The sequence below is a fragment of the Polypterus senegalus genome, chromosome 9, assembly GCF_016835505.1.
Source record: "Polypterus senegalus isolate Bchr_013 chromosome 9, ASM1683550v1, whole genome shotgun sequence".
NCBI lineage: Eukaryota > Metazoa > Chordata > Cladistia > Polypteriformes > Polypteridae > Polypterus > Polypterus senegalus.
The window spans coordinates 80149801-80176908 of record NC_053162.1 but is presented as its reverse complement, the minus strand read 5'-3'; the positions used below and the strand labels follow the sequence as shown (position 1 = coordinate 80176908).

The 27108-nt window shown below is 36.0% G+C and overlaps 1 protein-coding gene across 1 annotated transcript in view; it reads right to left on the bottom strand.

The window, feature by feature from the left end:
* The window catches only part of bco1l (beta-carotene oxygenase 1, like), a 31142-nt gene extending 5316 nt beyond the window's left edge, over positions 1 to 25826 (bottom strand). The window contains exons 1-7 of the mRNA XM_039763348.1: positions 25515 to 25826; positions 18669 to 18797; positions 14402 to 14531; positions 5613 to 5760; positions 4803 to 4950; positions 4174 to 4397; positions 293 to 559 (exon numbers count right to left, since the gene is read on the bottom strand). Coding sequence (XP_039619282.1) covers positions 293 to 559; positions 4174 to 4397; positions 4803 to 4950; positions 5613 to 5760; positions 14402 to 14531; positions 18669 to 18797; positions 25515 to 25578 — 1110 coding nt within the window. The 5' untranslated portion in view covers positions 25579 to 25826. The remainder of the gene's footprint in view (positions 1 to 292; positions 560 to 4173; positions 4398 to 4802; positions 4951 to 5612; positions 5761 to 14401; positions 14532 to 18668; positions 18798 to 25514) is intronic.
* Positions 25827 to 27108: the final 1282 nt, after the last annotated feature.

Genomic DNA, 27108 nt, shown 5'->3' with positions numbered 1-27108 from the left:
ACAGCTTTATGTAAGTCCATTTAACTCAAAAGCCAAATATATTATCAAAATAAAGCATCTGAAGAAACCATCTGCTCCCATTATAAGATTTGTTTGGATTCATTTAGAAAAATAAAAGAAGCAACTAGGCCAGGAACAAACTGACAGTTGTCCAAGTATTTTCTAATAAACTAAAATGTATATTAATAAAGGGAAAATGAGTCTTAGATTGAGGAAAACAGAGAATAAAATAATGGCTTAAAGGTCAAATATAAAATAAAAGCAATGAGGAAATTATTAAATGTACACTTGCCTTTTCTGACAACAGCGGGATGACAAACCTCTGACAGAAGGGTTTTGAAGATAGCTTGTTCTTCTGCTCAAAGTCATATGAATCCTGTTGTATATTTATCAGGTAGAACATATCATACAGACTGTTATCCTTGTACGTGATTACATCAAAAATAACGTGATCATCTTCTTCATAAGCGTTGATGTGATGATATAATACTAGTGGTTCAGTATAGAACTTAGTATGCACGGGCCTCCCTGTCTTCCTGTCAATCAAGTGAATTAATGTCTGTAAAAGAAATAAGTAGAAGTAAATATTGTTTTTTTTGTTTGTTTGTTTGCTTTTATCTTTCACCTTTTACTCTCTTTTTATTGAGTACTTTGTCATTACATGTATTGATTTGAGAAAAGAAAATGTTTTGCAGGAAACGAGCGAACAAAAATCAACTGTTTCGTAGAGATACAGTACTGTATGTATATTCATTCATCCGTTCATTTTCTGAACCCACTGGAGCAAGGAGCTGGAACTTATCCAAGGCTAACACAAATGCATAGTACATAACATTAGACATCTGCTCCATATTTATAGGAAAACTACCACATACTGTAAAACTAATAAGTTTTAATAACAGAGGATGCTTTTTTATTATAATAATAAAAAATATTCTGTGCATATCCGCTCATTCATAATGCATACCCAACTTATTTTACTTTAGGATGGTCTATTCTGGCAGCATTAGACATAAGCCAAGGTAACTGGCGCATTCACACAACCATACTCAGATATATCAATGGTAGGGGAAAACCTAGAGCAAATGGGGAAAAAACAACACAGCCATAAGTGAACATGCTAACTCTAAAGGGCCACAATACAAACCAAGTCTCTTGGAGCTGTACGGTAGCAGTGGTAATAATGCTTCCACCAAAAATAACACATATAATAAGCAATAACCAAAATATTTGAAAACTCAACATGAGAGTCATCAACTTGTAGGATAAACTGAGATTTTTACACAGTGTAAATGATTTTTTTTCAATCCCACTTAATCAAATTCAGGAAGGACAGGAACTCTGGATGCCAGTAAATTGCAAGGGACATTCAGTCAAGCAATCTGCCCATTTTCTTATGTTGCTAAGTCTAGTAAAGGCCAGATAGGTCAAAAACAAACCACGGAGGAAGCACTAAAGATATGAACTGTAAATGTGAAAATGTTATTCTGAAAATGCAAAATAATGCAGATGATCAAAGAGATTTTTCAACTTCATGTCAATATTACGCAATGGAGATAGGGATGTTACTGATAAACTCATGTTATATACGGTACATGCACTTTAAGGATTTAAGCTGAATAAAATTTGTGTTAGGAAATTTAATTGCCTTCCTAAATTATACTGCACTGGCTAGTACAGATTTACTCAGAAACATGCTGACCCTTTAAATATATACATGAAGGCAGTTTAAGGTACATGTCAGATGTGCTACATGTAGCTCAAATGTAGCAAAATGTGTTAAATATAGCTCAAATTAAAGGAAGTTTGAGCAATACAGTGATTAAATCTAAAGCAAACTGCATAATACTATACTACTACTACTAATAATAATTGAAAAAGCAAGATATCTACAATACAATGCACTACAGCATTCAAAACAAGCATGGTGCTTGTGGGATTGGACAGTAGCACAAGGAAAGGAAAAGTGATGACTAGTGGTCAGAGAAAATCACATACAGCAAGTGTGTACAATAGCAGAACAAAAGACGTTGCCAGTCTTATGCGTTCAGCAGCTAAGAAACTATCTTTAGCTAGGCCACAAATTTTCCAGAGACACTGTCATCAGCCACACAGAAAAACATTTAACCAAAGGCTGAAAATCAAGTTAGCCACATGCAAACAAACTTGCACTCACAACTGACTTCTGGACTGTACTAACAACCAAGAATTTTATTGTCCCACATTGAGATGAAGACTGACTGACAGAGGAAACTGGTGGCATATTACACTCATCAAACTTTCTATAGCCACACATACAGAAGACAGCTGTTTTATATTTCAACCAGGATTCCTGGCTGGTGTTCAAATTCCTTTTTTTATATCCTTTTTGTACATTTTTGGTTCTTTTGTTAATGTTAACAGTGTTACTGGTGTTAATTATTTGCATTATTCTGTTTCGTATTAGTTTTGCGTATTATTTAATTATTATGTGTCTAAGCCTGTTTTGTTATGTTCCATGTGTCTTGTGGGTGGTTCCCCAAGAGGTTAGGCCACCTGACTGTCACCATCAAGGGGCTGCCCTTAGCCCTATAAAGACTGAGAAAGCAAGCAGTCTCTTTCAGTTCATTAAAAGCAGTGGGTATTGTGAAATTGTTAGAGCAATAGAGCAATAAAGATTTTCTATGTGCTTTTGTAATTTTCTGGATTTCGAACTTTGCTCTATTTATTCGACTTTTCTTTGGATTTTTCTATTGGGATATTGTTTACTTTAGGATTGCATATTTCAGGTAACTCCTTTTTCCTTTTGTGTTCTTCAGACCTTCACTATTACCAAGAGCATTTTAGTGACAATAAATCTTTTCATTTATAAGATTCATCCTTTGTCCTCTCATTACTACCTGGGGTTTGCCAGTTTTCTCCCATCTAGTGGGCATTTAGAGTTATTTTTCAGACTCTTGCTTGTGGCTATGATGCTGGCTAACTGCTCCAATGTACATCTGGAGAACACCAGGTAGAGTAGGTGTGTGTGTTCATGATAATACAATGTATAAAATATTGTGCCATCCAGTTCACTGGCCCCAACGAACAGGGGCTTTGGTAGCAAGTTTTACTTGTACACTTCAAGTTGCTGCTAGTGACCAATTTAACATGTATCTTAACCGTGTAGAGTAGCTAAAAAAGCTTGCCTGGGATATTGATTACATTACATGTAACTTATCTGCTGTGCATAGTTAAACAAGCAGGCCTAGGGTATTACATTATTAATTTAATATTAACAGCTGAATAATTATTAAAATGGCATTTACATTCATAGTGTGCAGTAAACCAATGTAATAGTGATCATGTCCACAAAAAGCTCTATGTAATGTACTGTTTCTTTAGTTAGTAAGACCTATTTGATTAATATGGTATTCCTCTAATACTGTATGTCAGTTCTTTTGCATTAATGCAAACTTTTTGTGTATTTCATGACTTGATCATGATTTCACTGTAAGAGGCAGGATCTAATGCAAGAAGAGGTATATGTTGGCCTTCTTTTCACATAGTGACAAGATTTCAAATTCAAAATCTGCCTCCACTCATTGATACACCATAAAAAGGCATCCCTGTCATTCCATCTGTATAGCAGCAGTACATTAGTGTGATCTTTACCAAACATACAGTAACAATCATTTAACCCAGTTGGGGTCCCAAACGTTTATCTTTCTTCTTGCTGTTTTTTTTTTTTTACAACAAATGGAAAAGTTTAAACAATGTTTTTTATGAGCTTAAATCTAAAATGTAAAAAATAAAAATTGACATGGAGTCAACAATAAACCCAGTATAAAGGTTTTTTGGATGTGAATGGAAACCCAGGAGATCCAAAAAAAGTACTCATAGAGAAATGGGAACAACATGGCAGCTCCATTCATACACTGACCAGGATCTGTGAGAGAGAAGCACTCATCAGTATGCCACCATGCTCATTAATAATATATGAAAGAAAAATATTGTAGATATAAAATATTTTATCAATTAATACTATCTCTGTGAAGTGCTTAGGAAAAGTTTAAGATGGACTGAGTTCTGTAATTATTTCTAGTTTAGCATGAAGTTAGAAACATTCTATGATGAGTTTCCCCTAAATTTAGAAAGTTGAATCAAAAAATGGATGGATAGGTGAATAATGAGAAGTTTAATTTGAAATCTTACAATATCATCAGCATCAAACTTGAGGCAACTGGCCCAGTTTACTCCTCGATAGTAGGCTGTGGCTAGCCTCAAGATGTCCAGTTTGAATGGCTGCTCAATAAAAATTATGTAATTTTCTGTCATGCCAAAGCTATGATAATAGCTTGGGCTGAGTGCAGAGCGGCAGGGAATTGAGCACACAATATCCAGGCTCTTCAAACATGAAGTCTTTCTCATCTCACTTTCTAGGGAATAAAAACAAAAGTAGTAACAGCTTTGGTTACATGGAAGCAGATTAAAAATAATGAAAAAATAATAATATTCTCATGTTCAGTCATTAGGGCTGCAAACTATCCTCTGGAGCACTAGGCATAAGGCAGGAACCAATATTATAGGATAGTACAATCAATTATGCCAACATGGGAAAAATTTACAGTTTTTACAGACCCTAACATGTACCTCTTTGGGTTGAGGAAACCAGAATATCCTGATAAAACCCATACTGTCAGGGAGTAAAAAATGCTAATTCAACAGTTATTAAGTGTAGGATTTAAAACTGAGAGGTTAGGCTTTTGCAGTGCTAACCATTATGCTACCTTGTCACAAGTCTGATAATTATTAATTTTAAAATTGTAAGTGGTATTTTATACCTGGTGTAGTTGAAGGAATCCTGAAGATGGTGTATTTGGGTTTTCTAAAATCAACAATGCAGGTGCCCATGTTATAGGCATTCCCCTCGTCATCATAATGTGGATGCGATGTTGCCACATTTACAGCAACATACTTTCGGTAATCCAGCTGAAAAAAAAACCAATGAGAATATATCAAATAAATACAAAGGCAGGAACAAAAGCAAAGATATGTAAAGTGAAGTTTACATTGCTTAATTTCAGGAAATGCAGGAAATCATAGTCATGATTTTCACAGAAAATCAATTAAATCCTTTGCAAATATTATTTTTATTGGATTTTTACAACTTTTCGAATAATGTTTAAATAATTCTGTATGTAACAACTATCTTAGTAAACAGTACGGAAATGTATAGTTTACAAATGTACTGCTGTAAGTAAATGAAGTATAACTGAGTTGTCAGAATCCTTACTGATGATAAGCATATTTCTAATATAGGTATAAATAGCTAAATAATATACAAATATTACCTTTTCTTATATAATAATGGGAATGTTTCACAAGTGAGATCAGCAAAACTGTTTCAGTTATAATATGGGCGACAAATTATTTGAAAGCTTCATCCCCCTACTAAAAAGGTTACATGAATGAAGAATATGAATTTAACAATAGCCACCTTGAAGACAGTAAAGACTGAGCTCAGTAAGTTCTTCTGGAAGATGGCAAACAACAGAACAACCCATATTAAAACACTTGTTTCAAAGAAAACAACTGCACTTGAAGTTGAACATTTTGCTTGAACAAACTGTAGAGAAGCTCACAGTACTTGCCTTCTGCAATGTTTCAAGAGTGTTGGGGTCAATTTTCTGGAAGTAGTTAGTCTCTGTAGTAGCGTAAAAATCTTTTCCATACTTTGTGAAATTAATTAGGCAATTATCAGTGAAGTCGGGAATGGTGTGTGAAATATAAGAAAATACCCTAAAAATAAAATCATAGCCACAAGTAAATATATATGTTAAGATGGATAGCTGCTTTAGCACACTAGAACATGTTATATTTAAGTTAGAATAGGAAATTGGTTATCAAGTAGTTAAAATAAGTATAATGCCTTATTTTGGAACAAAAATAGGGGACACATTTTATTTTCTCCTCTATTATGATTATTTTATTGGAATACAGTTTCCATGAACAGATTACTTATGAAAGGATTTACAATTGTTTACATATTGGTTACTATTCAACCTTTCAAACAATGCAAAGCATTCACCAAATATCTCTTTATTTAAGCCTGGTTAATATTTATAATGCAGACAGTAAAAATGCTGTTTTCAAAACTTCCATTTAATCATACTGAAATGTTTCCCATCTGAGGTGCAAATATGTCTCCCAGAACATCTTTCATCTTTCTCACTGTCTATTACCAAGCCCTTTCTCAGCTTCATTCAATTCAAGTTTTTGTTGGTTTACCACTGAAATGATGGCTAAGGCTATGGAGATTGCAGTCACAAAAGTGTGGCACAGAACAGGAAGAAGAGAGAAAAAAATGACTGGGAGGGATTATCTAATGTTGTTATGCCGCATCGAGAGGAGTCAGATGAGGTGGCTCGGGCATCTGATAACCTATGGTCATGAGCTATAGGTTAGTGACCGAAAGAACGAGATTGCGAATACAAGCGGCTGAAATGAATTTCCTCCGCAGGGTGTCTGGGCTTTCCCTTAAAGATAGGGTGAGAAGCTCAGTCATCCGGGAGGGGCTCAGAGTAGAGCCGCTGCTCCTCCGCATCGAGAGGAGTCAGATGAGGTGGCTCGGGCATCTAATCAGGATGCCTCCTGGACGCCTCCCTGGTGAGGTGTTCCGGGCACGTCCAACCGGGAGGAGGCCCCAGGGAAGACCCAGGACACGCTGGAGGGACTATGTCTCCCGGCTGGCCTGGGAACGCCTTGGGATTCTCCCGGAAGAGCTGGAAGAAGTAGCCGGGAGAGGGAAGTCTGGGCCTCTTTGCTTAAGCTGCTGCCCCCGCGACCCGACCTCGGATAAGCGGAAGAGGATGGATGGATGGATGGATGGATGTTATGCCAGGGCTTACACAGGGGCAAGTATACTGTTTATGTGTATGATTTGCCTCTGAAAATCTAAAGACAGAGGCACCCTGGACATTAAAGGGTGGCTCACTTAGCTTCCCCTAGGAATACCAAATTATTCTCATAGGGAAGGAGAGAGGCCATCGTGGGCTCAGAAACAGCTAATTGACTTCAAGGTTGACACAGGGTTGTAGATGTTCCCTGCTGAGAGAACAAGAACTGAGCTGGCCTTTTGAGTAATGAAGCAGCTGCAGGGTTTCCCAGGAAACATGGTCTTCTTGGTGTGGCTTATGGCTCAGGGATGCTATGAAACTAGGGGCTGGTAGACCTAACTCTAGCCTGTTGTCCATATTGTGTAGTAGTGCTGCCCCTAATGCCTGAAATAGAACTGGGGCTTGCCTTGAAAGTTAGTCTGCGAAAGGATTTAAACCTGTTATTTTGTTGATTCCTGTGCATGAGAAACATTAAATGTTTCAGATGACAGATGTCACATGATAGGGGTTTACCCCAAAGTCTTGTCACATGATAGGAGTTTACCCCAAAGTCTTGTCAAGCTGAACAGGAGTGCAGTGCATGCTGAGAAAGCTGGAAAGTGAAACAGGATAGAATGTTCTGCTTGCTTAGCTTTGAGTCCCAGAGAAAGGAACTTTAAGCTGTGAGGGGGAAATGTTTTATTCCTCTTATTAGTGCCATGGGTTGGTGTCAAATCCATAGCAAAAAAAGGATGTGAGAACTCCAATAGCCTTCACAGACCAGGCCTCCTATGCCTGCCTTGATTAGGCCTCACTCAGTGAGCTTGACTCCTAACCCCACAGGCACGCTTCGGTCTACACAAGACTAAAGGGATAGACTCTTCAAAAATAAACATAAATATCCCAAATATCAAAAGTGCCACTCAAAGAAATGAAACTGTAAACCTTTTGGCTGAAGAAACCAAATTAAGAATGAATGATTATAAATAAAAAAAATATTTATTACAAAAGCAAAAAAATGCCACAAAGGCTCAAAAAGAAGCAAAAATAGTTACTTAAAAAGACAATCCACAACACATAAGTCCCAATACATGATCTTTAACAGTAAATCAGTAATGCAGCAAAAAAAAAAAAAAAAATCCAGAAATTCCAAACACGAAACACAATACTCATAATAACTCCTATAGACCTTCAATGGACCATGTCTGAGCTTTCCTCTTGCTTTGACCTAAATAGCTGGAGGGAGGGCTCGGACATTTTGTGATTTCAAGGTGGCCCCGCCCCTTGAGGTTCCACCCACATGGAATATGGAACGTAAGTAAATTTAAAGAAACAGTACATAATTATAAACATGACAGAAAATATATAAAAATACAACTAAAAACAACTTATAAACAAAAAAATAAAACACATAAACACATGTAATAACATAACAGTTAGTGACAAAGATGTTCTTTAACATTTTCAAGTTTATAACATGTACATTCTTTCAGTGTGTTTGCTTAACTGTAAAATATCAGCATGAGAAAGTGGGCCAGGTTGTTCTGGGCAACAGGAAATGGGGTGGCCAGCTGTCTTTTGTTTCTCTTTCTGTATCTTTGTTTGGATTGAGAACACATACACTGTAATTGTCACTGGGAGTGCTCACTAAGTGACACTGGAAGGATGCAACTATTCTTTTAAATAATTTACAGCTCCAGACAGCAACCCTTGCAGTAGGTTTAACATTCTGTTATACTTTTGTTTTTTCTCAATACTGGCAGGTCCCCAGGAAAGTTCCCTCAATTGCATCTTTTTATAGTGCATCTGCAAATCCAGGATGGTAATTAATTATATAACTGACTTGTTATCATTTAATCTTGCTTGGTTGGTACTATTGACTCCTTTTACTCAAATTTCTACCGTCTCTTTGATTGCTCATGTATTTTGTGTTTCCAGCGATTTGTTCAAAATGTAGTCCTGCGTTTCATGTTTGAATCTAAAAACTGCATGAACAGTTCACGTCATTTTTATGCAGTAATGAAGTTTAAAAAAAGTTCTTGATTTTATTTTCACACAAGTGAAAAGAACAAGTTTTTGCACTGAACGAACAATAGTTTACACATTGGACACTTGGAACTATTCCTGGTCAACAAGGGCTATTCACTCTTCTTGAAAGGTCATTATTAAAATCCACAAACAAGGTTTTTTATTTCACTTGCCCCTCTTATCATTACTATATAGAAGATGAGAATGGGAGGAGGATGAGTGCGATCCATTCCTTTGAGCACGGGCCCCGCACTCCCTTCACTTTCCTGACCATGTGCTTCCTCTCCCATTAGTATTGGTTCCTTTGGAGTTCTGCCTTTACTTTCACTTTTGTTTCCTTTACTTTAACCTCCAATCTTTCTTTGTCTGTCTTTCTTCTATATTCTTTTCCCTATCCAGGTCCAGGCTCCTTTTGTAGATGATTTGAGCACAGGTGGTGCAATTGTGGAACCTTAAACACTAACAGGGAAATTGACATCTGCACACAATTACATGGCGTTATAACTTCCCTATCATCACTCTGAAGCTGCTCTTGCATGCTTCCATGAGCACCTGCACCTGGTCAGAGTCTGAGTAGACTGTTTTTATTTATTAAAAAACGTATCTCACAAAATTAATTGTGACAGGACACATTTCAAAGATTACCCAAGACTTGGGAAGCCCTAAAATACAGACAACAGAACAAACTTTTTTTCACTGGAAAGCAAATACAGTGGAGAATAGAGAAGTTATTGTTAGTGAGATAGCAGGTATTATTATTCTTCAAGAACAGTTAGACGTGATTAAAAATCTGTGCATGTTGGGTGCCCAGAATGTTGATTCTTGAAATGAAGTGTTACTGTACCTATTGCTTCATACAGAATCTAAAGCTAATGAACCCTGACTGGCACCCATTTAAGAAGACATTCATATTGTTATTTCCGACCATGCCCCTCTGATCTTGGAGCTAAAATCATTATGCCCTACATACTCATCTCACAGATGGTGTCTTAACCCACTTCTATTAGCAGACGAGAACTGTACAGAATTTATATCAAAACAAATCAGTTTCTTTCTAGACATTCTCAGAGGCCTCAGCAGGAATACTCTGGGAAACTCTAAAGACCTTTGTAAGAAAACAGATTATTTCATATCTTTCCCAAAGAAATAAATTAGAAACCAAGAAGGTATCAGAGCTAACCAGTGAAATTACTATAATAGATCAAGAACATGCCAGTTGTCCAAGTGAGGCTCTTGATAGGAAAAGGCAGGCTCTGCATTCAGAGCTTAATCTCTTAACAACCAAAGAAACTGAACAACTCATTTTTAAATCAAGACATCATTACTATGAACATGGAGAGAAAGCTAATAAGCTCTTAGCTCAACAAATCCACAGGCAAAAAGTTCGCAATGCAATCCCAGCAATTACCAACACGAATGGAGATAAAATCATTGACCATAAAAATATAATGCACACATTTAGGGGCTACTATAAATCCTTATATTCTACTGAGTTTAAAGAAGACAACACACAATCTAATACATTTCTGGATGCATTACAGATACCAAAAATATATACTCTTAGTGCAGAGGAAGTGGATAAACCTCTGATGCTATCAGAATTACTAGATGCTATAAAGTCACTTCAGAGTGGGAAAGCAGCAGGCCCTGATGGCTACCCTGTCAAATTTTATAAGAAATTCTCCACTCAGCTAGCTCCCCTCTTATTAACAACATTTACAGAAGGTAGAGGCAATCAAATTCTACCTCAAACTTTTCGACAAGCATTAATCACCGTCTTTCCTAAACAAAATAAGGACTTATTACAATGTGCATCATACAGACCAATTTCACTTCTGAATAATGATGTTAAGATACTCTCCAAAGTCCAAGCTAGAAGGATGGAGAAAGTGCTGCCTTCAGGAATATCACAAGATCAAACTAGATTTATTAAAGGCCGACACTTAACTTTCAATCTTCGACGCCTGTTTAATGTAATATATTCACCTGCAAATTCAAACACCCCAGAGATATTATTATTGTTGGATGCAGGAAAAGCATTTGATATGATTGAATGGAACTATCTTTTCACTACATTAGAGAAATTTGGGTTTGGCCCGAACATTTGTGCATGGATCAAACTACTGCATACCAATCCAGAAGCTTCAGTTTGTATTAACAACATTAATTCAGACTACTTTAAACTAGAACATGGTAACAGACAAGGATGCCCCCTTGTCACCACTGCTTTTTTCAATCGCCATTGAACCACTGGCAGTTCACTGTCAAAATGCTTATCAGATAAAGGGGATTACCTGGACTTGATCAGAAAATTTTTTCTATATGCAGATGATATGGTACTGTATATATCAGATCCACAAAATACTGTGCCTGCAGTCCTAACAGCACTTACAGAATTTCAAAAGATTTCTGGTCTCAGACTTAATTTGACTAAAAGTGCGCTCTTTCCAGTGAATTCTCAAGCATACAATATTAGATTGGACTCCTTCCATTTTATCATTGCAGATCAGTTTAAATACCTAGGGGTAAATATCACAAGTAAACAAAGCTCTTTATCAACAAAATTTCACCGTCTGTATGGAAAAAATGAAGCAAGACTTGCATAGATGGTCAACCCTTCACCTCACTCTAGCTGGAAGAATTAACATTGTTAAGATGAATATCCTGTTCCTAAGCTTCTTTTTATTTCAAAACATTCCAATATACATCAATAAATCACTTTTTAAGCAATTAGATTCAACCATAACCTCATTTATTTGGAACTTAAAACATCCACATATCCAAAGAGCAACCCTACAAAGACCTAAGGCAGAAGGTGGCATGGCTCTACCTAACTTTCAGTTTTATTACTGGGCAGCAAACATACAAGGTATAAAAACCTGGACACAAATAGATGAAAATACACATGCTTGGTGGACAATAGAAATAAAATCCTGCAGTACTTCTTTATAGTCCCTGCTTTTTGCCCCTATAAATGCAAGTTATCGCCAATATACTAATAACCCAATTGTGCTTCACTCACTCAGAATATGGAACCAATGTAGGAAGCATATTAAGATGGAGAATCTTTGATCTGTGGAACCTCTACATGAGAAGCACCTTTTTCAACCCTCGCAAACGTAGCAGTTTTTAATATCTGGAAAAAATTTGGGATTAAATTACGGTGATTATGTGATTGCCTTTACTACACTATTGGCATGCAGACTTATTTTGCTAAACTGGAAGTATCCTAACTCTCCTCTTTTGTCAGTGGGTAACTGATGTTTTATATTATTTGAAACTGGAAAAAATCTAATTCTCACTTAGAGGATCTGTGCAGAACTTTTTCAAAACCTGGCAGGATCTAATCAACAATATTTTAGAATAAGCTCTTAAAGCACTGAGGAAGCAGATTCTCTTCCCATTTATTTTTCTTCTCCATTTATCTTTATTTGCTTATTAAACTCATCAATTTATTTATTTTTACTAGCTTTAAGTTTTACTCTCTTTCTCAAGGGTGGGGGTTGATTTGTTTTCAATCCTATTTTTTGTAAAAAATGTATCTATTTGTATGGAATGATTACAATAAAATCAATAAAATTAAAAAAAAAAAAACTGGAGTACTGATATAGATTACTCGGAAACCAAAAAATGTTTACATTCAAAGAATGAAGAAGCCTGAAGAAATTAAAGGTTCAAGCAGAGCTGGACAGTATGGCCTTAAATTGATATTGTGATTGGTATGACCCAAAGTGTGATATTCAATATACTCAGATTTGTTCTCAAAACACCTAAAGATTTTAGATCTGTATATGCACATTTTCTATACAGACTCCAAAACATTGTATATCACATTAATAATAGTAGCAAAGCTTTTCTTTTCAAAATTTACCAATTTCATGAATAACTATGCCTCAAAGAAACTGCTCAAATACAATATTTTAACAAACCATTTTTATTTTATATCCTCCTCTACTTATATTTTAGTTTCCATTGTATATACTGTGTTTAACAACATGTCTGCCTTGCTGGTACCTGTGTCTGCTAGTCTGTAAACACTGCTCTCTATCTCTCTGTTTAACTGTTTTATATATGGAAAGACAAAGCTCTTGATTCATTACCATGTTAATCACAGATCATAATATATTGTGGCCCACCAGGGGGCGTACCAGCCACCCTACCTGACACATACAAGCACGGACACAAGTGCAGGCACAACACACTTTTATTTTCTTTTTGATGTAGGAACAGTTTCCCCCTGTTTCCCACCCTTCCAGCACAGCTCTTCACTACAGAACCCCAAGTGCTTTTCTCCCTTGCTCCTTTACACACCGCTACTCCTCCTCCACAAGCTTCGTCCTCTTCCACCCGATTCTGGCCTCTGGAGTAGTGGCTACTGATCCATTTTATAAGCCACACGGAAGTGCTCCAGGTGCTCGTTGACTAGCTTCCGGCAGCACTTCCATTACACACAGGGCTCCAACCAAAACAAGCGCCCCTTTGGCGGTGGCCATGGGCCCCAGCAGGGTGAAGCTTCCAAGCCCCAAACCCATGGCTGTACAGCAAGCCAGGGCGGCTGCCCTCTAGTGTCCCAGGGAAGGTAATGCCCAGAACACAGCCTCTCCTCTGGTCCTTCTGCTACAGAGGCGTCCCGGCCGGGTAAGGATTCCGGCCATCCATCACAATATGTGCATATGTACTGTATATTATATACACTGTATGTTTTTTTAGGATTTACATTATTTGTGATGGTTCCAAATTATTTATTTGCATACTCATACTTTTCTCATCTATAACAATCTGTATAATGTGTGCAGGTGCTGCGTTCATTTTATAATAAACACCAACATACTGTAGTATGTATTGTATTTGCAGCAAGACATTTTGCATCCAGTGTTCTTAACAGCTTCTTGAATGCTTTATGTTCAACTGAGTTGTAATAAACTTTGCAGGTCCAGTGCGAACAATGTCTTCAAGGGGGTAGTTGAAATTCTGAGGATGGCGGTGATATTTTGGTGGGAACAGATCCAATGTAACTACCCAGCAAAACTTTACCTTTACTTTCAGTCACAATTAACAGTGAAGTAACATTTCCCCATTAATATCTGGCAAATTACATAGATCTTTATTTCATTATGAGATATTTTATATGGGCGGCACAGTGTTGCAGTGTTAGTGCTGTTGCCTTGCAATAAGGAAATGAGGGTTTGCGTTTTGAATTGCCTGGGAATCTAATATAGTTACAGGGCTTACTACTTCCAGGCAGAGTCTTTCTTTTGCACTGGAATCACAGTATGCATCTTCAGTAGGCACTGCCTGTGTCACCCTGCATGCCCCTAGTCCTCTCATCAAAGTATCCATTAAGGCATGAAGTACTTCTAAAAGTTTAATCAAATTAAACATAAAAATCTAAGATCCCAAATAAGCCTAGTCAACATGCAAAGAAACAAAAAATGAATTAACTGCTTAACTATCGATGCAAAAGGGAAAAAATCAAAGTTATCTAAGTAGGGAATAAAATGAAACCTAAAAAGTGAGAGAGATAAAAATATTCTTACTTTGAGAATATATTTTTGCAAGGATCTGGATAGGCCATGGTTCCAAATTCAGATACCACTATTCTATTGGCCTGCATGTTTTTTGTAAAAGTTTCACTCCTGAGGAATTTGCTTCTGTAATAAACTTCACCTGTAAAACAGAATGTGATTCTTATACATCAGCTGCTATTGGTTTGGAATACTTCATTCTCAATAAATACTCTATTCCTTTTATTAATAGTCCGCCAACAAAAAAAGTCAAAGACTACAGTAATAAATGACCATATAGTATATATTGTATACTGTTCACAAGACTTTTCTTATAGTAGTTTATTTTTGCTAACAGTTTTCATTCTATGACTAAAAAGATACTGGGATCCTACTAGTTATGTGTGATTACTTCATTACATTATTCATAAAGTAGAATTATTGTACACTTTTATGAAATGTGTTTAAAAAATGGGCAGCACACTGACTAAGTGGTTAATGCTAGCCACAGTCACACCTATAGCTCACTGGTACAAATCACTGGTCACTATCGGTATAGAGGTGGAATGTTTTTCCTCATGTCTGCACAGGTTTTTTACTACATCTCAAAATGTTAATTGGTAACTCTAAATTGGCCTCTGTGAGTGAGTGAGTGTGTGTGTGTGTGTGTAATGTAATGGCCTTTCTGTCTTGCATCATATGTTGCCAGGCTTTGTCTTGCCTCCCTAAAACTGAATTAAGTAGGTAGAGTAAATGAATGGATGTTTAGTAAATGTTGACACAGTTGCTTGTGCTGATGTCTTAGCATCCTGGTTTCAAATCTCATATTAAGTTGTTGTCTATGGAGTTTGCATTTTGTCAGCTTCTACCTTTGCCAGCGTAAGTTTTTTTTTTTCGGGGTATTCCTGTTTTTCACCAAAAACCTAAATATACACAAATTGGGTTGATTGTTGATTCAGAATTGGACCAGGTGTTTATATCATTGAGCCTTGCAATGGACTTGTGACCAGTTCTGAAATGGTTCCTGCCTAGCACCAATTCCTGCTGGGAAAAACTCCAACTCACCATGACCCTGACTTTGATTAAATGGGTTTCAAAATTTTGCAAAAAATGTCAGGCAAAAATACTTTTTATACTATATGTGGATTTTATACTTATAAAGCACAGCATCAGTTTTAAAACAGCCAGAGAAACCCTCTTTAAATAAGTAAAGTGTCTCTCCAATTTTTTTTGGATTAGCTTCCCAAAGACGTTTGTAAAACAACATTTTTTCATCTCTGATTACATCACTGTCTTATGATTTTTATGTCTAACAGGATTACCATTGTAGATCAGCTACTCAAAAAGCTTCACTTTGCCTTCTAGGATGTGCCTTTGTCAAATGGTTTTGGTTTTAAATGTCTGTCTCTCTCTGCTTTTATGATCAATCACTTGCTTCTTCCTGGTTATCATATTCTCTAGACCAGTGGCCTGCCTAATTTACTGAGAAGTATCCAGCTGCAGTCAGGACAGTTCTAGGACTCTGACAGATCCAAACACTTCAGACACTATGAGGCCCGGGACCCTTTTGTAATCATGCTAGAAACACTGTGTTTATTTTTACCTCTTGTATAACATTCTTTCATTAAATGTAATAATGTGCAATTTAATAATTCACTGATTGGATTCAGTGGACACTTTTAATGCTATGTGTTGCTTTACCTAGAAAATGGATTCATTTTATCTTTTCACACAAAAAGCTGACTTCTGAAAGCACACACACACACACCTCTATCTCTATCTCTATCTCTATATACACAGTATATATACTATATATAATGACTAATAACAAAAGACATATACAGTCTGTGGTTTTGTTTTGGATGCAGAACTGAGCAACCACGATAGTTTAATAAATGCTAAATACACAGGCCGCAAAACTACCAAGTCCACTGGGTTGAAAACAGGAACTAAGCGGTGCATGTTATATATGCATCAGTACCCCGGCAAAACAGGAAAGAGACTCCTGGAAAGTGGGCGGAGTCAAATGAGATGCCACTGCCAGGGACGTCATCTTAAGGGCCTCAAAATGTCTCAGGTCACTGAATCTGTCTGAGGCTTCAGGCTGTCTCTTCTGCAGCTGGACTCTTATTGCATTTACTCAGTTGAAGCTGTTAAGGTATTCTTTTACTTCCTGTAGGTAATGACACACAACAAAGAAGGTCATCATTTTACAATAGTTGTGCCATCCAGCAGTGTCAAATTTTCAACCTTGTGGTTGACACTATATATACATGCCCGAATTTTAAAACATTTAAGCCACAGGCATCTCTGTTGTGCTATTGTCCACTAAGAGATATATTTTAAGCAATGGGATGCTTTATTCTTGAAACAACTTTATGAAGAATGTAGGCCCGAAAATCCAATTAACCTCTTTTGACAGTTTTTATTTATTTATTTATTTACTTTTGACAACTTTCAAAACCTTCAGAATTTAATTTGAAAACCTCAAAAATGAAAACTTCTGGAGAATGACAACATGTCTTTTAATATACAATTTTGTACACTTCTATTGACTTAAACAATTCAGGAGGTTTCTACAGCTACAGTATGTTGTCATCATTTATTTGTTAGAAAATGCAGCATCCAATGCAACATGTCCTCTGTGACCTTTTAAAAGGGTACAGTATAGTCCTACAGCTCCAAGACCCAAGTTCAGATCCTTCTGTGTGTGTATGTGTATGTGTATGCAACCTGCATGATCCACTCACTTACACATGGAGTTTCTTCATGTACTTTGGTGCATGAGTGCATCAAGTAATGTACTGATGCCCTATCTTGGGTTCATTTGGTGCTGCCAGGATACCTTCTATCTGCATCTCCATTATGACCATGTATTGGATTTAAAGCATTTAAATTAATGATGTTTCAATCAATTGATGTGTAATGAGGCTAACAAGACTTTTCAAAGGAAAGCAATATATGTGTAGTCCATTTCCTTAATACTGCACTAATGTGAAACTTTCATCAAGTATTGGTATCTGGACAACACTGATAATCCCTTTTAAATTGTAAGCATCACTACTAACTGAAACTACAAATTGTAAAAAATAAAACTTCCAAGTGAGATATAAGAAAATAAGGATGATAAAGATAGATCATTTTGTTGTTCTTAACTTTTACGTGTACATTAACTGTAGGTGAATTACTTTAAGTAATGTTTAATTTTTTTTTCAATTGAACTTTGATTCATTTTCATATGTGGTGGCCTTTCCCACATAAGTACATGGCAGGAAAACAAAGGAAAATAAATAAAGCCTGCCTTAGGTCTGAGTAAATACACAAATATTCCTATAAATCTCCACTTTTCTTCTGCCTACAAATGCGTCTAGCAATCATCTTCTTGCTAGTGAGATGATACTGTCTTCTTTCTGAATCCACAATTGCTGGACCACTATCTGAGGAATGATTGAGGGGTTCTAAGTGTGCATTCAGAGGACTTGTTTTACTCCAAGGCCCAAAGTAAAGTGTGATAATAAAGGCTATCCCAGCAGCATTGAGCTTTTGACATGACTAAACCCTGAACAGTACACATGTCCATGTCATACAGACAAACTCTTTCGGTTAACCTGGGTGTGGGAAGAAATTGGACTACTAAAAGAAACACAGAAAGAAGAGGCAAAATGTACAAAGACAATGGCCTTAATGTGTAGGATAAAAGATTTACTTACTCACCACTGTGCTGAACATACCATGCATTTCATTTGTATAAAACTCATACAGAGACCATTTACATTTGCCAGTAAAATTTACACAACTAGGCTATCCAGAGAAAAACCTATGTAGACATGCCGAGAATGCTGGAACCAAGAACCAGCAGAGCAAACTACTATGCAGCCCAAAAAAAATGTTCTTGTTATACCTTTTAGGACAAAAGCATAAAATAACCATAACAGAGACATTTTACATAGAAATGAAAATGTCAACCATTTGTGGAAAAAGACTAATCCATTACCTGTAAGGATTAGTTCTCCCCAATATTTACCAAGAAACCACTGCACATAAAGAGCGCAAAATCACACTATAATAGTTTCAGACAAGGAAATTAGGTCATATTACATTCTATTATTACTAAACATTGTTAACTCATGCTTTCATAAAGAAGTTCTAACTCTTACCAACACTTTGAAAAACCTTACATATTGTTTGAAGATAAATAGAAGATGATCTGACCATTTCTTAACAAATTATTTTTTATAGTTTGAAAACACCATGCTACAGTTTTCATTAAGTACAAGGTGCGTAAAGCACAAAATCTCACCATCTTTGAAGGTGAAGCTGTGCAACAAGGCTAGCCCATCAAACCAGTGGTTGTAGCTCGTTTCTCCCACAGAAAACATACCCGGCCCATTGCGTAAAAGTGTACCTTGAAGCCAAGATGGAACAGTACCTGAAAGTAAGTAAACACAATTATGACAGGATATCCAATAATAGTTAAACGATAACTATAATTATATATCTGAGGCCCAGATATCATCTTAAACAAAGCAATTTATACATGTACTCAAAAACGGAAACCAAGACCCTTTAATGAATGTGTTCAAAGCATTATGTGCTTGTGATGCATAGTATGCTTGACATAGTAACTGAAAAGGAATACATTAATTTTAATTAAAAACAACACTAATACATATTCAGAGCTTTATTACTATATTTTAAAATGTGAGCAGTTTTCTAGTCTATGGTGTTATATTTTATCTAAATTTTAATTCTAGCCCAATATTTATCATTTAGAAAACATATTTTAACATGTTGAATCCCAAGAAAGCTCCAAATAATTAAAGAACTCAAAACTCGAAACCATTTCTATCAAAAATACCTTTAACATATTCTGTCTCTGTAAACACATCAGTTATCCATCCATCCATCCATTATCCAACCTGCTATATCCTAACTACAGGGTCACGGGGGTCTGCTGGAGCCAATCCCAGCCAACACAGAGAGCAAGGCAGGAAACAAACCCTGGGCAGGGTGCCAGCCCACTGCAGGGCGCACACACACACACACACACACACCAAGCACACACTAGGGACAATTTAGGATTGCCAATGCACCTAACCTGCATGTTTTTGGACTGTGGGAGGAAACCGGAGTACCAGAAGGAAACCCAAGCAGACACGGGGAGAACATGCTAACTCCACGCAGGGAGGACCCAGGAAGTGAGCCCGGGTCTCCTAACTGTGAGGCAGCAGCGCTCACATCAGTTATATATAATATAATTTAAAAATCCTCACTGAAAAGTACTTTGAAAGGCTAAGCAACTCTTTTTAATTATTTAGTGTATATCTTCTGTAATTATAATGCTTTTTTCTTTTATTAACTGTTCCACAGTTAATTTTGCCAATTATATTGTTTGGCATTATCTTTAATAAAGTTGCTGTATTAGTTGTCCTAATCAATACAGAATTTCACACAGCTTTGTTTCTTTGTTACTTCACTGTGTTGTTAAACCAAAGCAAGGATATTAAAAGGCACAACATAATTTTTTAATATAGTTTGCAGCTTCAATGTTTACATAAGTATTTTTTCTGGGTGGGACATACATGAGTTCTGATACGATTTAATTTGTAATTTCAATTTCATTTAATCAAAATGAAACATATAAATAAAATGTTGGTAGACTTCTGTTTTAATAGTTTTTTTTTTTTTTTTTTACAGCACTGAGCATTCACTTATTGTTTCTGCTTGGGGGTTCAATGTCATTTAGCCTTAATGTTGTAATTCCAAAGCAGATTGGTACAACCCATTAAATGATTGGCTATCCTGCTGAATTCATGCAAGACAAAGGCGAGGGCAGAGCCATAAGCCTTACAGGTTAATTGTTGGCGTGCTGATGCAATCATATCAACTTTTCCAAATGATGACACAAACTTTTTTTTTGTGCATCAACTCTCTTTTTATAAATGGTGTGTGACTGGCCATCAGTCAATAATATCATTAAATAACATTTCAAAACTTACTTAATCTAATTCAGGGTCACAGGAGACCCGAGCCTATCCCGGCAGCGCTGGAAACCGGGTATTAAACAGCCCAGAATAAAATGCCTGTGGATTGCAAGGCTCTTTAATGAATTTGTTTATAAGAATTACTGTATTTATATGATAAAGCATATTGTTTTTTCTGATACATAGCACGTTTGACATAACCCAATATTTACCATTTTAAAAAACCTGTTTTAATATGTTGAATTCAGAATAGTTTTGAATTAAACAGCAGCATAAGATTAACTTTAAATGATTGGGTATTGTTAGGTAGGACAGACAAGTGTTTTTTCCTACTTTTTGTAAATGTAAATCATTTTAAATTTTGATTTGCATAACTTTGTTGTGCAATTGATGGTTGGGTATTCTGTAAGCCTGACGTAATCCATTCCAGTTTCAAATCTCAGCCCAACATATGCAGCATAGTTTCATCTGGTGCTGTTTTGATGCTCAGCATTCATGCATATTATTCCTTACATAGTATTTTGTCATCTAATGTGAATCTCGGTCCCTTAAATGTGCGCATATGGCATAGACCAGGGGTTCTCAAACTCGGTCCTGGGGGTCCACTGTGGGTGCAGGTTTTTGTTCCAACCAGCCTGAGACTCCTGTGCTAATTAAGTCAACTGTTGTTTCCCAGATTCCTTGTTTTGGGAAAAATATACAAATTAGAAAACTAAGTTTGGTAAAAAAAAAAAAAAAAAAGTAGTAAAATGTACTGAGCAGTTATATGTATTTTTTTCTTTTTAACCGTTTTTTCATCTTGATTGTCATTCTACTTTTCTAGGTGTTCTAATTGTTTAATTAATCCGTTATTTACTACTTTGTGGGGTTGACGCTAAAGTAGTTACGCCTTTCACGATTGAGTGTTGTTTGCTTGGGTTTCTGCTCTGCTTGTTTTTAATTGCCATTATTAAGATTCAATGAAGGGAGCAAACTGCACAGAGAAAAGGCGGAATATAATAAAAAGAGAGTTAAGCATTTTAATCCATAGCAAAAACAGAAATATTTATAAGAAAAGTTTCTTATAATTGTAAAAATCATGCTGCTGTGCTTTTCTGACTGTAGAATAAAAGATAAATAAAACCAGCTAATGAAATGAGATGAGTGCTATCAGGTGTTGTCACTGATTAGGAATCTGGTTGGAACAAAAACCTGCAGCCACAGTGGACCCCCAGGACCGAGTTTGAGATCCCCTGCTCTACTGCAATCAATTATTGGCCACTTTATAAAGAAGACCATAATATGATTTTAAGCAACAAGATGGCACAGCAGTGGTGTTAAAGTCAAACATTTCATGTGTAGTGAATATAACATATGAAGTTTTAAACTTAGACTTTATGTGAAAATAGAAAGGAATAATCCAATTAGAAACAAGGACACAAAACATTCTAGCAAAGATACTATAATATTATCAAAAAGAAATTACATGAGAACGACATTTTTCTTTCACCTCTGAAAGTTTACTTGCCAAATATCAATTTAATTTTCCAATTAGGAATTAATATTAGTTTTAAAATGTAAACAGAAGTCAGGAATATGACCAAAACACTTCCACAAATATTGCAAATGCATGCAATTTAATTTTGGTAAACTGATAAACTTTAGATAGGCTAACCAAAGTAACAAAATTGGCAAAAACCCAGGACTGCAAAGAAAAAAAGCAGAAAAATATATAGGTGAGGAAAATAATACCAGTTCCTGTTTAGTGTCATCACTAGAATCTGTGGAGCCCTGCTACAAATTATGCTTTTTTAATAATTAAATGACAAATAATTGATTTTTTGCATTTATTTTCATGGTTTAATAGTATTTACTGTATTAGTAGCAGACTACAACCAATCAAAAAAAATCTTGAGAAAAGATAATAAAGCTAAATACACAAAAACAGAATAGACATATGGATACTTGTTGTTACAAACATCACATAACAGTCTTCAGCCTGCTTAATTCAATCCAGGATTATTCAATCTCAGGGACCACTCACACACATATGGTACCCCGAGTCTCAGTCAGTTTGGAATCGCAAATTAACGAAACCTGCAGGACTTCAGTGATATTCGAGAAGAACGTGCAAACTTCCGACCTGGCATAGGATTTACACTGAGGGTACTGGATCTGAGATGCTTTACCATGTGATGTCACACTGCTATAAACATGTTTTTTCCTTAAATATGCGGCAGTCACAACTTTATATGAAAAGTAATTTGTCTGTTTGGAATAGATGTTTGTAGTACATTACAAAAAGATAAGGGAGTGCTTGCCAAATCCCTCAGTTTCAAACTGTCAAATTAAAGTGCCTGTACCTTACAGTACTATTTTCATTTCAAGCCTATTAATAATTATAAATAAATGAATAGATATATATTACTGTTTTACACAATGTGGCACTTCAAGGTTCAAAAGAATGCTTTGGTGTAATTACAGGCAATCCCTTCAGTCCAACAAACAAGCTATACAGAGACTGAATTATTAAATGAGCTGTAGGACCCTAAAGATGAAGGATTAGCAATGTGGGTGCAATTTATTAAACTGAAAAACAAGTAATTTATGGCTGGAGATTTTTAATTTGAGGGAGAAAAACTAAAAATGGCATTATATATTATTTGGATTGTGTAGGCATACCAATGTATGTCACTTTGTTTGTGTTACAAATGTACGTGTATGAATGAATGTGGAGGAGCATACCTGTACACAACATTCTAAAATTTACTGCTGGTGAAATATTTTGGTATCAGAGAAGTGCAACATTTAAAAAACGAGTGTTCTTGTACTTTGGTTGATGTGAATGATTTTTGCATAGGTTGTAGTTAGACCTAGATAAGGCCACCAGTGCCCATGTGTACAACAAGCACCATTTAACCATGGGAAAATTAATGAAATGGAATCAACAACAGAAAAGTAAACAAAACTGCAAACATTTGTGCAAAACAATCAAAGTCATTTTTATTTCTACAGAATATACCCTACTATTTTCTAAGCCCGCCTAATACTGAGCAGGGTCATGGGGGACTGTTGCCTATCCCAGCAAGCATAGGGCACGTGGCAGAATCAATCCCTGGATAAGGGCACTACTCCATCACAGGGTAAACACATACACACCGGACAATTTAGCGATGCCAATCCACTTTGCTTGCATGTCTTTGGACTTGGGAAGAAACCAGGGCACTTGAAGAAAACCTATGCATATATGGGGAGAACATGACAGAAACTGGATTCTCTTCTGGTAGAATACAATTTTGTGTTTTGCCCTTTTGTAAATGAACATCTTAAGTATTTGTGGCTGACAAGGTCTTATCTATTACTCTTGAGAAATTATATTTTAATCTTACTCCTAAAATACACAATTTAATGCAGTTGACCACACCATCAAACATATAACATCATACTGCACGTTTTTTGATCAGATTTGTGTCAATACCAGGATTAGACAGTCGTTAATTGCAGGAAATGCCAAAATGAACATAAGAACTATTACACAGACTATTTTAGGCATACATCAAACTCTGCATTTTTGAATGACTTAATGAGAATTCAGATCAATATCAATGTATCAATATTTTTGATACATGCATTTTATGTTCCATTCCTGCTCACAATTACCTTTGTAAATGTAACCAAATGATTTCTGCATTAAAAATGTAGTTTTCCTTTGTTGACATTATTTACAAAAAAAGCTTTCAGGCTGTCAGAAATAATAGTAATAAAAATGTAACATGCATCAAGGTTAATAAATCATTTACTCTCATTTTATGATTTTCAACAATGTAAGATAAAATTTACAATTTTGTAAAAAGAAGGAAAAAATTACTCAGTAGAAATGTCTTCAAATGCTTTTAACTGATGGCTTACAAGGTACAAAATGTATCAATACATTTTATATGAACACAAACTGACAAGTGTTCTGCAAACATGCTAAGTGACTTGTTCAAGGCCATAAAAGGACACAAAGTAATGACAAAAAAAAAATCCTGGCACAACACAAACATTAAAAATATGTAATACAATGCAAAACACTTTAAGACAAATCCAAAAAAATAAAGGACCTAAAAATAAATTCTTATTTCTTTACAGGTGCTGCAAAAAAATGTTTTACGTATGTTGAAAGTAGGTTTTTACGGCATTTCTACATTTCCATAAGTAAAGAAAATATTTACATGATGTAACTGTCATATTCTGAAGTGTGTTCATTTGGCAAGCCAAATTACCAAATTATAAAAGCATTTCTAAACTTTTTAAAAGGATTTGTTTCTGTTTTGGATTCTCTGACAATAACCAAGCAGCAACAGGCTTAAGGTATTTGTTGAGAGTGCAGCAAAGTGTAATTTACATTCACCTCTAAATGTAGAATCTTGACAGGCATGAGTGCACAAAAAACATGCCAGCTTCTCACAGCACGTCCCAGATTGGACTGAATTTTGAGTCTAACAGCTGTGCTTTGTCAACATGCACTTTGTAAATAACAATATAAAAATATTTAAAACGTGACGGAACAGTCTTTTATCACAATTTCCTGATGCCTTTCGAAAATCTGTATGAGACCCATTTCAGTGGATGTCATCTTTGCGCTTCAACTCATTAGTTCAGGTGGCTTCTGTTCAGTTACTCCGTGGTTGTTGTATACGTGTACAGTAGACACTTTAAACGAGCTAACCAAAACACAGTAGATTGAGGAAAAACATAAAACACAGATCTGAATTTTACAAATATATTTTGAGAAAACTGAGGCATACATTCAAATGACCACTAAAACATTCATTACAATATATGCAAGTTTAGATATATTCCCATCGCTCGTACTGATGAATCTCGGCTTTAAGGGGGCGTGGACTGTCAAAATCATAACTGCATATATATATATATATATATATATATATATATATATATATATATATATATATATATATATATATATATATATATATATATACATACTCATGCATGAAACCCATTCATCATATACATAATAATAATGAATTGGGATGAAAGGAAAGGGGAAAGAGTACTTTCACTTTATACTAATTTTGTTGCGTTTCTTCTACTGTAGCGCAGCCGGGAAGCTTACATTGTGAATTTAATTTTATTTTTGTTTAAGGTTCACGAGTAAAGGGCACCAGATTTCTTACCTGTAACGTCCGCTTTGACGGGCTCTATTGTTTCCCGCTTATTTCCTTGGAATAAAGTATGCATTTTCCGGCACTGTCTTGCTCACAATACTCCCGTATACAGTACGGGCCGGTTGACTAGCGGAGTCTAGGTGGCCTCCCTCCTTTTTATAGCTTCCGGACTTACAGTCCAACGCATTGCAAGCCGGAGCTCGTGTCTCCTTTTATTCTTTGTGTGTAAAAGAGCATTCACGTGATACGCCTAGCTCAGGGATTATTATACAATCGCCTCATTGCACTATAATCTACGCCGCAGAAGCGACCACTGCTATGGCGGACCGGTGTCTGGACTGTTTCGGGAACGTGAGCGCCCTCTGAAGCAGTGGACTGTGTCAGCCACTGAGGCACCGATACAGGAATGTGTACAGCATATGCTCTGCTCATCTGCACTTTGTCAAATACTAAATGGCTTTCAAACTGGCACGGTGTGGATTCTATGCAGAACACCTGTTCATTGGGAAAAATTAATGAACGACGCACCGCACAAAAAACAGCTTTATTTTATGTAACACGATTAAATAGGACTGCAGTGAAAAGTTATGTGTATTATAAAATCGGTGCTGAAACTAAAGTAGTAAGGAGTACTGATATTACCTAAGCAGCATTAAAATATTGCATTAATTTATTGCGTTTGTGGGCACCAGGTTGGCGAAATGGTTAGTTCTGCTACCTCAGAGGTCCAGCACACTGGGCTCATACTGCAACAAGGGATCTTTTCTAAGGCGGATGAAGTCCTTTTCGGGAATAAAAATGCTGGGTGGAGGCAGATTTCTGTTTCTTTTTCTATTCTTAGCAGCTGCAAACGAATGGCAGGGCCAAATCAAAACAGAAACAATCTTATTTTCTTTTATACATTCTCCCAGATCTTGAATGCTTAACTTTACCAACACTACTTTCTAACACCTTAGAACCAGGGCTGATTCCAACCTTGTACCAAGTGCTGCTGGCAAGGCTCTAACCCGCTGTTAACTTGGATTAAGTTCTTTCAGAATGTTATGTTGTGCTAGTCTACTTGAAAGAAATGAATAAGCTATCTTCAAGATTCAGAAAATGAAGAAGTATTATTTTAAATTGATGACTAACGGCTATATTAGTGGTATAGATTAATGTACTGTATATATTTAGGATCAAATTTAGGAAAACTAAAGTTCAAGCTCTTTCATTTAGCAGTCATCTGTATTGGACTAATAACTGTAGAACAACCTCCCACTAAAAGGCTATTCTCTCTTTTTATTTCCATATATAATAGGATTTGTGCATAATTTAATCCAATTTATTGCTTTTAGTTCCATTTATTGCTTTTCCCATAATAAATAAATTCATATAGTGTCCACTTTATATCTTTAATTATACACAAAGCATCCCTTTAGTAAAGAACATAATGTAGGGGTCTTCTTTGTGTGATTTATCCACCAGTATAACTTGTAATGATAGTCATTAGGGAGAATGTTTATATGAGATTGACTTGTTAGTCATGTTCAGTTACACCTATGTGCGGTGCTGTTTTCCTATAAGAGGCACTACCTTTACTAGCCCCCTGGAAATACATTAATTT